The following is a 15,578-nucleotide window of genomic DNA, read 5'->3' on the forward strand; positions in this document are numbered from 1 at the left end:
AGGGGTCAGTGCTATCAGTCACAGACCAGGAAAGGGATTTGGGCGTCTTAGTTGATAGTTCCATGGAAATGTCAACTCAATGCATGGCAGCTGTGAAAAAGTCAAACTCTATGCTGGGGATAATTAGGAAAGGAGTTGATAATAAAACTGCAAGGATTGTCATGCCCTTATATAAAGCCGTGGTGCGACCGCACTTGGAGTACTGTGTTCAGTTTTGGTTGCCTCATCTCAAAAAGGATATCGAAGAGAGAAAAAGTGCAGAGAAGGGCGACAAGGATGATTGAAGGATTGGAGCATCTTCCTTATGAGGAGAGGCTGCAGCATTTGGGACTCTTTAGTTTGGAGAGGAGACGGCTGAGGGGGGATATGATTTCAGTCTATAAAATTATGCATGGGGTAGAAAATGTTGACAGAGAGAATTTTTTCTCTTTCTCACAATACTAGAACCAGGGGACATTCATTGAAAATGCTGGGGGGAAGAATTAGGACTAATAAAAGGAAACACTTCTTCATGCAACGTGTGATTGGTGTTTGGAATATTCTGCCACAGGAGGTGGTGATGGCCACTAACCTGGATAGCTTTAAAAGGGGCTTGGACAGATTTATGGAGGAGAAGTCAATCTATGGCTACCAATCTTGATCCTCCTTGATCTGAGATTGCAAAAGCCTTAGCAGACCAGGTGCTCAGGAGCAGCAGCAGCAGAAGGCCATTGCTTTCACATCCTGCATGTGAGCTCCCAAAGGCACCTGGTGGGCCATTGCGAGTAGCAGAGTGCTGGACTAGATGGACTCTGGTCTGATCCAGCAGGCTAGTTCTTATGTTCTTATGGTCTTATGAAGTCAGTTGCATTAGATTTGATGGATCACAAGTTGCCAAGGTGTAGAGTTGATTGTAAGCGCTCAGGCTAGAACGGCACTTTAGTAGTCGTGTGATTCTTTTTTAGAGACAATTCTTCCTTTACTTCAGGCTTCTGTCAGGGGTGCAGAAATCAGTGTTGTGTCTTCCTGCATTTCAGGGCTTGCTTTATGGCAACTTTTGCAGCAGACAAATGGCAGGATTGCTTTCAGTTCAAATCTGTTTGCTTCAGTCTTTTCCAAACTATGATAGGTGCCCAGTTTAGCCAGACGTTTTAAAAGTATTCATTTTTATTCGTACAATGAAAGGCATTTTTAAAGTGGGTATTTGAAGCTCAGGTCCTTACTCAGCTGTGAAGCTTCCTTAAGTCAATGACAATCTTCCTGACCATGAGCCAGTCACAGGTTTTTCAACCTGGCCTACATCACAGGGTTATTGTGGGGATACAGTAGAGAGGAGGAAACTATGAATTCTTGTGTGAACTCCTTAGAGGCATGATAGGATAAAACAATAATTTATAGATTGTCTGCACATGTTTTATGTTTTGCTTGGATATTGTAATAATTCTTTTATTGTGGCCGCTTTAGTCTTTATAGGTAATATTAAGAAAGTCTGTTTGCATCCTTAAAAGGAGCAGTTGGATATTCTTAATATTGTTTTGTAGGTTGCTTCATTGGTTAATCAGTTTTGTGTAGTTTAACACAAAGGTCCCCATTGTTGTACCATGCTTGCAAAAGCCATAGGCAGTTTGCTTAAATTTTATCTGTACATAAACTTTGGATCCATTGATGAACAATTTGCTTGAAAACCAAATAAGAAATCCTGGATAGTAAGCAAATTCATTTTAAATTCTTCTGGTTTCTATTCAACCTCAAATCAATAGCACTTAATCTAGCAGATATTGAAGGCATCACTCAGAGATACTTCTATAACCAGCTAAATTAATTTTCTCCTGTGCCATTAAAGAGAAAGCCAAGTATGGACCCCAAATTAGGAAGAAGAAAAAAGGAATTGTAATCACAGCAAGTGGAATTTTAAATTGGAGAACTGGGGAGCCCGGAAAGTGAAGCATTAAGACTAAAGTGGAAAAACAGGTAGGTAGATAGGCAGGCAGGCAGGCAGGCATTGTAATACTTAGAACTAATTTCAGCCAAAGCCAAGTTCCAAGTACTGTTGATTTTGGTGGGCAAGATTTAAGCAGGTGTTGAATTTCAGCTGAATCATGTCTGGTATCTATAGATCTTTTCTTCTAACTATTTTGAGTTTTTTTTACATATGTTATCTTTGTAATTCTTTTCAATCTGGACTCATAATATTTTGTACAGTCCCCATCTCAAAGAAATATTAAACCTAGAAACAGACAAAGCAATTGTAGGAATATAAAAGACTTTGGAGCGTTTTGGTGTATATAGGGATATGATAAAGGTTAGTAAAATTAGTGATAAGTTGGGGCAGGAGCAGACAAGAGAAAATATTTTCCCTCCCTGTCCCCAAATACTTTAATGCTCTAGGAATCTTTATGTAATTCCCAAGTGTGACCCCCATCTGTGGATACATAAATCTGTGGATCTTGTCCACACTTACCCGAACAGATGTTTCTGCAGACTTCAGGGGTCCCCTAGATTTGCAGAAAAATCATGTATTAAATATAAGAAACCTCTTATATTAAAAAGTGGGTTTGAATTCCACCTGAAAGAACACAAAGACTGTGCAGGGAACACATTTGCCTTTTGAAATCGAGAGTTCTGTTAATTATTGTATGTTGGGGCTGCCTTGCCCCAATTGTGATGTGAACTGGTCCCATTCTGCTGGAATAAGTTACTATAGAATTCACTCTGTGTTATCAAGATTTGTCCTTTGAACCAAAAAGGGAAGTTGGCAGCCTTTTCATTCATGAACTAGCCGCATATGAAAGCTGCGTACAGAATTCAGTGAACAGCTGGGCCCGACAAGCTGTCCAGTGCTGATTCTGTGGCTACTTTTAATCTTGGATTGTAATCAGAGCTATATCTTTTATTTAAGCAATCAAGATCAGCATGACTGCTTATGTTCTTCCTAAACTCTTTTCCAGACCATAATCGCTTCCACGGTGGCTTTTTGTTCTGATGGGTGTACATTAATTTTTTAGCAGCATGTATGTTTGGTTTGGGAATAAACCCGGGCTCAGTTTCAAGTGGGTTCTTTTGCCACGTCTCTGGCCCTTTTCGCTGAATTCCATGTAGTTGAAATTGAATGTCGAACTGAAGTTACAGAAACTGGTTTGGGTGCATCGTTCCAGCTTGACGAAATGTTCACAAACTCTGTCTGTAATAAGCTTTTTCATTTATTACGGATAGAGCTCCAGAAACACAAATAGCCCATCGATGTTATGAAGGTGGGAAAGGATAAAGCAGGGGTCCCAAACCTTTTTGAGCCCTTGGGAATCTTTGACACCAGGTTGTGAACTCTGCCACAGAATGGCTTCTGTAGGAGGCGGAACACCACAACACTGCTTCAGGTTGCTGTCCGAGGGTGGATCTCTTTTGTGCGAGGCCCTTTGTCAATAATACACACTACTCCATTGCTGGGGTAATAAATTGGCCATAGCCATTTTATTAAGCAGAAGCGTGAGGTTAAGCATGGGGCTGGATCTGGTCATACGGGTAACATGCTACAGCTCAGCAGGGCGGGTGCCCCGTCCCGAGCTTCGTTCTACTGTGGGGCTCTGCTGGGCAGATGCTCCTGGCCATAGATGTTCCCTTTCGACCTGGTTCAGCAGGGGCGGTTGTCTCTTGCCACTGTTGCCATTCCCAAGGGGAAGGCGTAGCTCCCTAGCTCCCTTCCCCTTGCCCTTCCAGAGCCATACCCATGCGCCAAACCACCAACTACTGGGGTATGACAAAATAAGCATGCATTAACATAGAAAATTAGGGAGAGGTGGGTGGGCAAATTGTCAGTCGGCGAGCACATGGCCCGGACAGAGAAGGGCGGTCCCCTTTAAGGCTCGCCCCTCCTTTCTTCTGGTGACACTAGCCCTTTCTAGCGTGGCTCCCCTTCGCCCTTACTGGGTGGCATCAGCTGGTCTCGTTTCTCCCCGCCCCAAGCAGCAATCACGCCTCGTGGTGATTCATGGGCGTCTTTATCATCAATCACACAGGGAAGATCCTTGTGCTGTGATGGCAGCTGCTACCAAATTGACACAGCCAATCGAAGACTTGCTGGGCAAAAGCCTCACCTGGCTCCAGCCACTTTTAAAAATGGTTGGCAAATGCCAGGAAATGTGCCAGCAGTCAATATGGTACCCAAGGGCACCATGTGGGGGACTCATGGGATAAAGTGCTGTGCCATGCATTGTTATGCTATCACCTCTGGAAGATCTTTCTGTCTCTCCTGTGCTTTCTTCCTCATATATTGCTATGCTTTCAAGCTGTCCTCTCCAAACAAGGGAAGCTGGTTTTTTTCCCTCTCTGCTCAGCAAACCAAATTCTGTTGCAGGTACCAGATATGGGATGCTTGAACACCCATCAGTTAACTGACATCCTGTTTGCTGATGGCAAACAAGAGCTGATTTTTTTTAATGACTGGCTGTTTACTAATTTCATGGCTGTTTGACAGTCTGCTTTACTGTGTTCCTGCAGCGCAACTGGATTTCCCTGAAACTCTGGCTGCTGTTTTCCCTGTCATGATAGCAGAAGGCTTTTTGAAGGTTTTAGAGCAGAAAGCCCCCAAATCCACTTTGCCTGGCTCCATTCCCTCCTTCCAGCTTCGAAGTGGATAGGGCAGCTCAGGGCATGGTGGCTTACCCAGCCTGCGTTCCCCTGCCCCACACTCATGAAAGGAAGGTGGAACTGGTGGCCACCCCCACACTCCCTCCCTCTGGCTTCATGATGATTTACCCGGCCTGCCCTTTTCACCCAGATGAAGAGCAACCAGACGCCAACTCAGCTGCACTGCTTCCCTCTGGCTTTGCTGCTGCTTCTGGCCCCTCCTTTGTAGAATAAGCCCTCCCGTTTCATGGTGGTTTCTATGCATAGCCCGGCTACTGGGGAGGGTAAAGCTAATGGCTGCCTTACTGTGCCAAAAGCCCTCGGGCCAGTCCTTGCTTTATGCAACATCTGACATGAGAGAATTATATGAAGAAGAATTCTTTTGGTCATTGTTCTCTTCTTTCTTCAGTTTGACTTTTTGAATTTATTCCGTATATTTTCATCCCACTTTTCAAACATGCACGTCCTAAAGGGGTATCCATGGTATTCAGTTAGAGGCGTAGCAAGGGGTAAAAGCACTCGGTGCATCCTCCGGCCCCACCCCAGAACGCCCCCACCCTGGAACACCACCCCCACACCCCCACAGGGGCTCGCACCCGGTGTGTCACACACACCCCGGCCCCCTTGGAGCTATGCCTCTGTATTCAGTGCCCAGTGTTATTCACCCATGAGTGGATAGAAGGGGTCTGCTACACAGCAATGATTTTGTAGGTTTTTCTGACGGCAGCTTCTGATTAAATGTAGCTGTCAGCAATGGGGCTTTGATATGACATGTTTGCCTGCATTTCCACTGCCCCGGCCCTGCACTGTGGCCTTTTTGCTTTGTGTTAAATCAACAATTGCTAGATCACTATATCATTATAGCTTTAAGAGGGCAGCCCAGAGGTGGGATCCAGCAGGTTCTCACAGGTTCCCGAGAGTAGATTACTAATTATTTGTGTGTGCCGAGAGGGGGTTACTAATTGGTGGTTTTGCCACATGATTTTTGTCTTAGTTATGCCCCTCCTCTCAGCAGTAGCGCACAGAACTTGAAGCAGTCTAGCAGGAGGTGCACCGGCGTGCGTGGCAGCCTGTACCTGCGTGCATTAGTTTCCCGCCCAAGGACCGGCATAGCGGCTGCGTCCTTGCCACAGCCCCGCCCAGGAATGCCCCACCCCCGGAATGCCCAGCCACACCCCCGTCATGCCCCACCCAGCCCCATTGGTGCTACACCACAGTTTGAATCCCACCAACATGGGAACCTGTTACTAAATTTTTTGGATCCCACCACTGGGGCAGCCATGTTGTTCTCCAGGAGCACCTTAAAGACAAACCAGATTTTCAAGGTATAAACTTTTGAGGAATTTAAAGGGAGCTTTGACTATCAAAATCTTATGCCTCAAAAATCTTGTTGATCTCTAAGCTACTGCTGAACGTGAACCTACATCACTATAACCATTTATTTACTAGATCCACTGAATCCCCAACATTCTTTGTTAAAAGCAGTAAGTCTCTAGCATTTTTCAGTGTGGTGATATACAGCAATGGGTAGTCTCACTTTTAAAATGCAGAGGACCTAGTAGTAGGTTGTTGTGAGGTTATAATTGCCTATTTAAGAAATCCTAAAAAGCACCCTTCGTCCACAGTGCTGGGGGAAATTGCTACTGCAGAGAACTAAGGTAAAGGAAATGACGCTGACGTGAGCTGGACCAGAAAAGATCCAGATTGTCTCTTCCACATGCCAACCACCCTGGCTTTGATCTGTTCAAAAAGATCATAGAAAAGCAGCTTTGGGAAAGAATATAGAAACCCAGAGAAAAGTTACAAGGTGTACAAATGCATAACAGAGCTGTGGTGAAGCAGGAAAAAATCCCATTTCCCATTAGCTCCCAATCTGAACCAGTGTGGAAATGACTTAAAACAGAGGACTCATCTCAGATTTACAATAAAAAGAGAATTCAGAGATGAGCTGGCCAGTTAGGATTTGTGTGCTATTATTTGGAAAGAGAAGGGAGCTGGAGTGGCAAGAATTTCACTTCATCTTTCCTACCTTCTTATCTTTTCTGGCTCAACTGGCAAAGGAACTGATGGCAAAGAAGCCCACGAAGAAAAGAATTCTCATCTGGCTGTCACAAATAAGGAAAGAGAGTTTTTATATTTAGCAGCAGGACTGTTAAGAGGGAAGACTTGACCATGTTTCTCAAACTGATACACAGATTAAGTAGCAGACCAGGGTGTCAAACCATACTTCTCCCCCAACAGCTGCTACTATTTAGCTGTTATTAAAAATGCACCAGATCTTTCAGGTCTCAGAACTGCCATTGTATTCCCTAGTTTTAAGAGTGAAAAGATAGCAGTTTGGGAGGGTCATTATCTCACCTGGCATGAAATGCCTACCACCCCTTGGACAAAAGGCTGGTTTGTCCTAATGGCAGGGCACATTTTAAAAAGTGTCCAGCCACCCTAATTCATTAAAAGAATGTGCAGCCGTTGTCAGCATTAACGATTTAGAGTATTGCATGTCAGCTGAAACTTCAGTTTCTCTGACGTCAGGCAGAGCAATTAGTGTTAATGGTTCTTGTTACATGTTCATTATATAACGTAATATATTCTAAGAAACATGGACTGTGAGAGTGGATAATGAAGAAAGGAAATGTAAGAGGATCGCTTTTAAAGGCTAGTCCTTTAGGGAAGGGAAATTTGTGGTATCAAATTATTCATTGTAGTTGGTTTTAGCTAAGCACGGAAAAATATTCTTCCTTGCAATTCAGCCAATGTGGACAGGCAACATGACTAACAAATAGCTGCTCAATTGAAAGCATTTTATTCCTGAGAAACTAGGATCTGGGTTACAATATCTTACTATATAATTAAGCATTGTGACCTTGACAACAAATCAGAAAAGGCCAAGGATGCTGGAAAATGCAGTCTTCGGTCATCCAGGAGGGCTCAATTTCCAGCTCCATCCAAAGGAAGGACTACACTTCCCAGCAGCCCTTGCTGTAGGAAGCCATATTCCCCTCCCCACACCCACAGTGTGCTTCTCCCTACCAGGGCTAGGTCCCTGTGGTGAACTTCCTGCCTGGGAACATGGGACAAACTTTGGCCCTTTCCACATGGGCCAATAAAAGCAGGGGTTCATGTTCGTACAGCTAGCTGTCTCGTGGACAGCCAGCTTATTTGCCGGGGCATGTGCTTTTGCATGGAGGCACGGGTTTTTTCTTTCTCTGTGTTGTTTTCTTGTTTCCCTACCTGCCTTAGAAGCACAGGCAGGGATGACCCCCCCCCCCCGGGCCATAATTCGACTCGTTTCCCCTGTGTGGCTCCACAGATGGAAGCTGGGGAAGAGGTTTTTGAGAATCACGTTCTGTGCGATTCTCGTGTTATAATACGGCTCACAGCCATGGCTGTTCACTTGGCCATGGCTGTCAGGCAAATTAAAATGAAAGAATTGCACATAACATGATTCTTGTTTAACCCACCCTGCAGCCAATAGTGCAGGTGAGGGGCAGGTTAGACCTGTGTTAGGGGAGGGAACTGTGCAAAGTTCCCACCCAACATGGTTTTTTTCCTGTGGTTATCCCAGATTATTGGCCTGTGTGGAAAGGGCCATACAAGCTGCAGTTGAGCCAGAAGAGCCTGTTTGCAAAGTTAGGGGGAGCCTGTCTGTATATGTGTGTGTGGGGAGAATGTGTAAGTAAGCTTTTTTGTCATTGAATAATTAGGTTAGGTTTTTGTTATCTGTGGTAGGTGTACTTGTTATTTGCAGCAGGGATGGACCCTCTTGGTGGGTGCTGTTAACCCACCAACATTTTTCTAGAGCTTGTTGTATTGGTTCATATAATGGGCTTTACTGCTGGTTCATTGATAAAGTTGCCGTCTAGAGTGGCAGAATAGGCAACAATTTCACTTCCAAAGGTAAAGCAAAAGAGCAAAACAAAGGCAAAAACCAAGTACCCATTCTACTAGTGTTCACGATCAAATTCTCCACACACACACCCCATACACACACACACACAAAGGTATGTCGTGAAATTAATGAGGGAAAATGTATAGATTTCCAATTTCTGAATGAAGTCCTTCTGTCTCTCTGTGGCCCATGTGGTCCAGGTGCTCGGGAGCAACAGCCGCAGAAGGCCATTGCTTTCACATCCTGCATGTGAGCTCCCAAAGGCACCTGGTGGGCCACTGCGAATAGCAGAGTGCTGGACTAGATGGACTCTGGTCTGATCCAGCTGGCTTGTTCTTATGTTCTTATGTTCTTATGTTCTTATCTTACCACTCCACTTAGACCATCCCTTTTCAATGTAAGAAGCCTTCCTCCAACTTAAGTGACTCTTCTTTCGAACAGATGTAAATAGGAGTGAACAGTACCGGGTTTCACAGTCCAATGATCAGATAACTTCATTCGTTTATATGCTTCATTATGAACTCAGATGGTGATTCAGCATTCCTTACAAACTTCCCAGAGCAAAGTTAAGCCCACTTGCATACACTGCAATTTATCTTTTTCCTAGCTAAACACAGACAATTGTTTTACCATAATGATACAGTACCATTTTAACTCCATTTTTTAATTGCATCAGGATGTGTGAATTTCTGGTTCTAGTACGTTATCCAGGTATTGTTTGCATGGTCTCCTTGTTAAGCTTGTCGGCTGTCCCATTTAATTGCTTAATCTTTTTCTCCTCTTCTCTGCCCCTCTCCTTTTCCTCTCCCATCTCCCATCTCTCTTGGCTTTAGAAGATGGCAGGAAACTCAAGGGTGCCATCCAGCGGAGCACAGAAACAGGCTTGGCTGTGGAGATGCCAAGCCGAACGATCCGGCAAGCCAGCCATGAGTCCATCGAGGACAGTATGAACAGCTACGGGTCTGAAGGAAAGTAAGTTACAAGCTAGCTAAAAACTGCTGCTTTCCCCTCTAAACCCACTAAAAGCCTTTCTCTGATCCTTTCTGCACAATCTTTTTAAGATGCCTTGGGGATGTCTAATAAAGAGCATCTCCTGCTTTTTGTCCAGACAGGACAAATAAAGTTCAAGGGGAGACAGCAGGTCCCTTTGGCCCTTTTCTGCTGCTTGAGTCCTCCATGCTGCCCACCATTTGCTGAAGGTTTCCTATGGAGGTTTTCTCTGCTTGCATCGCGTCCGCTCGCTTTTCCTGCATGTAAAGTACATGAATGAAGTTAGTTTTTCCTGGTGATCTTGGGAACATGTCATTTTCCTTTTTTGTTTGTTTTCAATGAGATACCTTTGAAGCTGCGCAGACTCGAAATCTGCCATATCGAGTCTGCGTAGCTTCAAAGGTACCACATTGAAAACAAACAAAAAAGGAAAATGACATGTTCCCAAGATCACCAGGAAAAACTAACTTCATTCATGCACTTTACACACAGGAAAAGCGAGTTGGCTTCATGCAATCAGAGGACAGCTTCGTGGGAAGCCTTCAGCAAATGGCAGAATCCCTAAAGTGGCAGCAAATGGTGGGTGCGAGCTGGCAAGAAAACGAAAGTGGAAGCTTTAAACTCGGGCGGGAAAAATGAAACAAGCTGCTCTCCACACAGCATGGGGGAAGCGTCTTTAAGCCATCTTGGGGGGGAAAGATAGCTAGTTTGCCATTTTCAAAAAATGACTGATTGAGCTGAAAAAAAACCTGACATCCTGAAGGCGTCCTTGGGAAAAAGCTTCCCAAGATGCCTCTTTTAACGTCCTTGGGATGTTTTATTTATTCTGCGCAGAAAGGGCCTCTTTTGCTGTTATATGTTAGGCCTGCAGAGAAACCATTTTCACACCACCTTGTTTGCCAAGGAAATGCTGAAGATTCTGGGTTATGATTGGGGAAACATGGGTCTGGGCCAAGCCTACTGAATCTTACCATTACCCTGACTGAAATTTAATATGATTTATGGCCAGACTAAAAGTGATGGTGGTGACTGGGTTTTCTTTCTTGCGTCTACTCTGTTCATGTGTGGAAGAAGGGTGTTATAAGGAGCGTTATCTTAGGGTTTTTAAATTGTAATGTTTTAATTGTGATTTGTACGACACCTTGAGCCATGAGGAAAAGAGAGGTATGAATATTAATTAATGTAAAGTGGGTTTTATTGTAGTAAGAGTGTTGTACTAGAACTTGGGAGAACTTGTCAAATCCTCCTCCTGACCTGAAGAAGTTTTTGGTGACCTTGGACGAGTCATTATCCCTCAGTCTGACCTACCGTTCAGGATTGTTATGTAAATGAAATTAACTGCTTCTAACTTCCTTAAGAGGAATGGTGCAATAGTAGTCTGTTGCTCAGTTCTGAGGCCAGGAAAGGAGGAAAATGCATGGAGGAACTGACTGTAGGTGGAGAAGAAGATTCAACACCCCTTCCCTCATTCCTTTTATTATTTTCTACCAGTGAAGCCCTTTGTGAGGGAAAATGCAGTGGGCTTAGAAAACTTGGGTGGGAGGCAAGCAAGCATTTCCCCCCCACAATGGGCCTTACTGCTGCTTTACCTGCCCCCTCTCCCCCCACCAGCCCTCTTGCCACGTGCCACCCCAGTCCATCCCCCCCCCCTTTGGTGCTGCTCCCCCACTGGACCCTTCTTGTTCTTTGGTGGGGAGGGTGTGTTTTGGACTGGAACGCCATTATGGAATTCATGGTGCTTGGCTGGAAGTGAGTCGTCACAACCCATTCCATCCTTAGCAAATTATGTATAAGCATGTAGCAAACCACCCCCAAAACCCAACGTTATACATACCTGACTGGCAGCTGCATATTTCAAAATATGAGGAGTAATGATCAGGAAATGTTCACATCACCACCTACCTGATATCTTTAATTAGAGATGGCCAGTAGGGAGTCTGCTTACTTCCACGTGCAATGCAGATGTCATATGGCTGGGCCCTCACCCACTGAGTAGTCTTTGCTGAAGTGGTAGTGTGCCAGAAGTGCCAGAAGTGGTAGTATGACCCCAAATAGCCCCATGTTTACTTCACTGTCTTGTCAAACTCCAGTGTGGAACTTGGGGTCAAGAGCTGGATGTCTTCCATTATAGTGGAAGATCTGGCCACCCTAGCATCTAGGATTATTATTTTTGTGCTTCAAGTGGGCACCCTTCTGGTGGTCTAGCCCTCCCACTAGGCCAGGGATCTGCAACCTGCGGCTCTCCAGATGTTCATGGACTACAAATTCCATCAGCTGATGGGATTTGTAGTCCATGAGCATCTGGAGATCCACAGGTTGCAGACCCCTGCACTAAGCTTTGTATTGAAGCTGGTGGGAGAAATGGGGGGAAGGGGAAATGATACTGCACTATGTGTCATTTCTCAGTGGAAACCTGGACATGACCTCAGCAGGTCAGGTAATGTTGTAGATTTCCCTCTGTATGGCGTACCATAGAGCTTTGGGGGAATTCTAGAAGGTTGCATAATGTGACATAGGGCCTTTCCCCACTTACCTTAAGCCCCGCGCTACTCTCCTCAAGTAGCGCGGGGTCCCCAGGCACTCCCCATGGCAGGGGCGGCGACAGCGCAGCCGCCCCAGTGCTGCCGCTGTCGCGCCCCCTCAGCACACGGCATCCCTGGCGCTGGAGAAAACGGCGCCTTTTCATGACCCCGTGCAGAGCGGCATAGGGGGGATAGGGGAGAATGGGAAAAGTGGCTGAGAGCAGCACGCGGCATAGGGGGGATAGGGGAGAGTGGGGAAACGCCCAGTGACATCGACCATAACACTGGCATTTCTACTCCTTGCTCCACCTTCAAAGCTGACAACTCTGGCATATGCTAAAGCTGCATGTGCATGGAAAATATGATTCACAATTGTGGCCATGTGTTACAGGACAGAGCATAATGTGTATTCCTGAGACATCATACCGAAACATCTGAAAAGGACAAATTTGAAACTGAGTTTGTTTATTGTGGTATTTGCAATATATGTATATTGTGTATTGTGCAATATAAGCACAACACTGAGTCCAGGTTTTCTAAGCACAGGCCTTGCGGCTTGCTGTGAAACATAGGCATTGGCTGGCTAGTCATTCTGTTGAATCTGGAAGAGGATTCTGGGCATACTGTGATAGAAAAGCAGAGAATATATTCCTGAGACATCTTCACATGGAGTTGCCATTTTTTGGCATTATTATATGCAGTTCTGGTACTTCAATAGAATGTGCAACAGGCAGTAAAATATCAGATGAAGCTTTGTGGTTTTTGTCTCTGCCCACTACAGAAAACTTTACCTGTTACATTCCTGCCTATTGTGCTCATGTAAAAAATTCAGGATCCCTTGCTGGGGGAAAATGCCAACTCTTTAGATACTGTAAATGTGAACCTATGGAACTGCCCGAAACCAAGAACCTTGAATTTCAGGGCTTGTGCCTTTATCAAAGCCATTTTAGCAGGCTGGGCAGATGTAATAGATGTCAGAAAAAGTGGGCACATCTGGGAAACAGCGGCCTAATGCTTAGGACTCATGCTGAAGATAAAATACGCTTTTATTTCACAGAATGTACAAAGCTGTCTGACACTGAACTGCACTCAGTGTTCCATTTCCATGGAAAGAAATTACTGACATTTGCATGTTGGAGTTCTCAGAAATGTCACCTTTTCCCTCCAATTTCTTGTGCTTTAGTCGTCCTTCTCCATCCAAAACTGACTTGGGAAATAGATTATGTCAAAGGATAACACCGTAGCTATATTAAAATAACCTTTTAGCAAAACTCCAATGAAAAACCTCAGTTTTGCTCTTTGAAATTGTAATCTATTTTGCTGTGAAAGTTGAGTCCCCGTGACAATATATTCACTATAAAGCTCCCAGGATTGAGAGAATGATAGAAATCCCTGGAGCAGCTTAATAAAGTCTAAGACCCAAAGCAGCGGAAGAGATAATCCAAGATTTCTGAGGACTGAATTACTCAAAACCATTGATATTTCTTTGCACACATTTGCCTGGCTTTACTAGTGGGCTGCCTTGAAGATGAATCCTCTGACCATAGAAATAAAATACATGACTAGCTTTCTTAACAGCATGATCTCAACTTAAATCAGTGCCATACAGTGGCATAGCACCAACAGGGGGAGTGCTACGTCCCGGGTCCACACCATGATGGGGACGTGGTTGGGGCATGGCGGGGGCGTTCCAGGGTGGGTGCCACAGCGGCAGGGGCACAGGGCGTGCATGTGCCCCGGGCACAGTTCCCCCTCGCTCCGTCCCTGGTGCTAACTTCCAGGTGCCAACTTCCAGCAGCAGTGGCATAGGAGGTTAAGAGCTCGTGTATCTAATCTGGAGGAACCGGGTTTGATTCCCAGCTCTGCCGCCTGAGCTGTGGAGGCTCATCTGGGGAATTCAGATTAGCCTGTGCACTCCCACACACGCCAGCTGGGTGACCTTGGGCTAGTGACTAGTCATAGCTTCTCGGAGCTCTCTCAGCCCCACCTACCTCACAGGGTGTTTGTTGTGAGGGGGGAAGGGCAAGGAGATTGTAAGCCACTTCGAGTCTCCTGCAGGGAAGAAAGGGGGGATATAAATCCAAACTCCTCCTCCTCCTCCTCCTCCTCCTCCTCTTCTTCCTCTTCCTCTTCCTCTTCCTCTTCCTCTTCCTCTTCTTCTTCTTCTTCTTCTTCTTCTTCTTCTTCTTCTTCTTCTTCTTCTTCTTCTTCTTCTTCTTCTTCAGCCTGGACCTTGATAATGGTGGTAGCAATGATGATGATAACGATGAAAGAGGCATTTTCAGAGACAGATACAGTGACACTCTGTTGTTACGACTGACTTAATTTATGGCCTCTTTCAAAATCTGCCCTCAGCCAAATCCTTCTGCAAAGCAGTTGGCAGTTCTGCAGCTCTGACCTCCACCTGTATTACAAAATCCAAAGGATTAGAAATTGAATTTTAGCATTGTGGGAAGTGATTTTTTTTCCATATGCAGTCAAGGACTCATACATTTGTGTAGATCCGTGTTGGAGGCCAGGGCAGAGTCATGGCTCCACGGGGCTCCTGGTGCTGACTATGGACACCCTGAGGTCGAACCAGGCAGCCCTGAGCATCCCTCCAGCTGCCCCTGAAGCCATTGGAAAACAAGAAAACCCATAAGGATCACCAGGCAATTTTGAAGCTGTTTGGGAGTGAAGCCAGGTGGAAATGGGCTCAGAGCGCAGAGCAGTTCCTGAAAGGGCTGGTGACGTCATGATTGGGCTTGAAAAGGCCCCACTAGCCTAGGATCACCCAGCCCAAGACTGAAAGCCACTGGCAACTCCTCTCTGTCCAACCTGGTGAAACTGAGCAACTAGCTTAGGTGAGGGCTGTGCTTGGACTAGCTGGGGCAGGAAAGAGGGGTGGGTATGAGCGAATGGTGGCAGGGTCTTGCCTGCCCAGCTGGACTGAGCCACTCCCACAAGGGGGTGAGGAAGGAAAAGCCATGGCCAGATTGGAGGCCTGATTGGCATAAGGTGTGGTGACCCTCTCTAAATGGGAGCACCAGAAACAGGCCAGGGAGAGAGATGTTGGCCAGCCCAGGTGTGGTGCAGGGCTGAGCACAACTGAGAGGAAGAGGAACCGGGTGGTGTAACACCCTCCCCTCTCATTTTGCCGCCTGGTGAAACTCTCATGGTACGTGGACAGGGTGGTAGAATCCCAGCAAGTAGCATCAGAGTGGGAGGGGCCTCACATTCAATCACTTGGGAACAGTGGCGTAGCTAGGGAAAATGGAGCCCGGGACAAAATCTGAGTTTTGCACACACACACCCTATATTGGCAGCGTCCCTCCCCCACCACAACCAAACAACATTTTTTTGCACCAGGTCATCTCAAAGTCACCATCACATTATAGAACATGCCCCAACACACAAATCTGAACATACCCAGGGCTCCCTAGTTTAAACAACATTGAAAGTGATGCTATTTTTTGAAGGGGGGGAATCCACCCTGAAACAGCCCAGATTCTCCTTTAAAATCCACCTTCAAGAGAGACTCTGGGCTCTCTAGTTTAAACAACATTGAAAGTGATGCTGTTTCAGGGTAGATTTCC

The 15,578-nt window shown here is 45.6% G+C and overlaps 1 protein-coding gene across 2 annotated transcripts in view; it reads left to right on the forward strand.

The window, feature by feature from the left end:
* The window catches only part of RIMS4 (regulating synaptic membrane exocytosis 4), a 103,962-nt gene that overhangs the window by 61,202 nt on the left and 27,182 nt on the right, over positions 1–15,578 (forward strand). The window contains exon 2 of one of the 2 annotated variants that reach the window (XM_048496302.1): positions 9,325–9,463. In XM_048496302.1, coding sequence (XP_048352259.1) covers positions 9,325–9,463 — 139 coding nt within the window. The remainder of the gene's footprint in view (positions 1–9,324; positions 9,464–15,578) is intronic. The other variant, XM_048496303.1, reaches the window with a different exon arrangement.

This window comes from Sphaerodactylus townsendi, linkage group LG05 (genome assembly GCF_021028975.2).
Source record: "Sphaerodactylus townsendi isolate TG3544 linkage group LG05, MPM_Stown_v2.3, whole genome shotgun sequence".
NCBI classification, from domain to species: domain Eukaryota; kingdom Metazoa; phylum Chordata; class Lepidosauria; order Squamata; family Sphaerodactylidae; genus Sphaerodactylus; species Sphaerodactylus townsendi.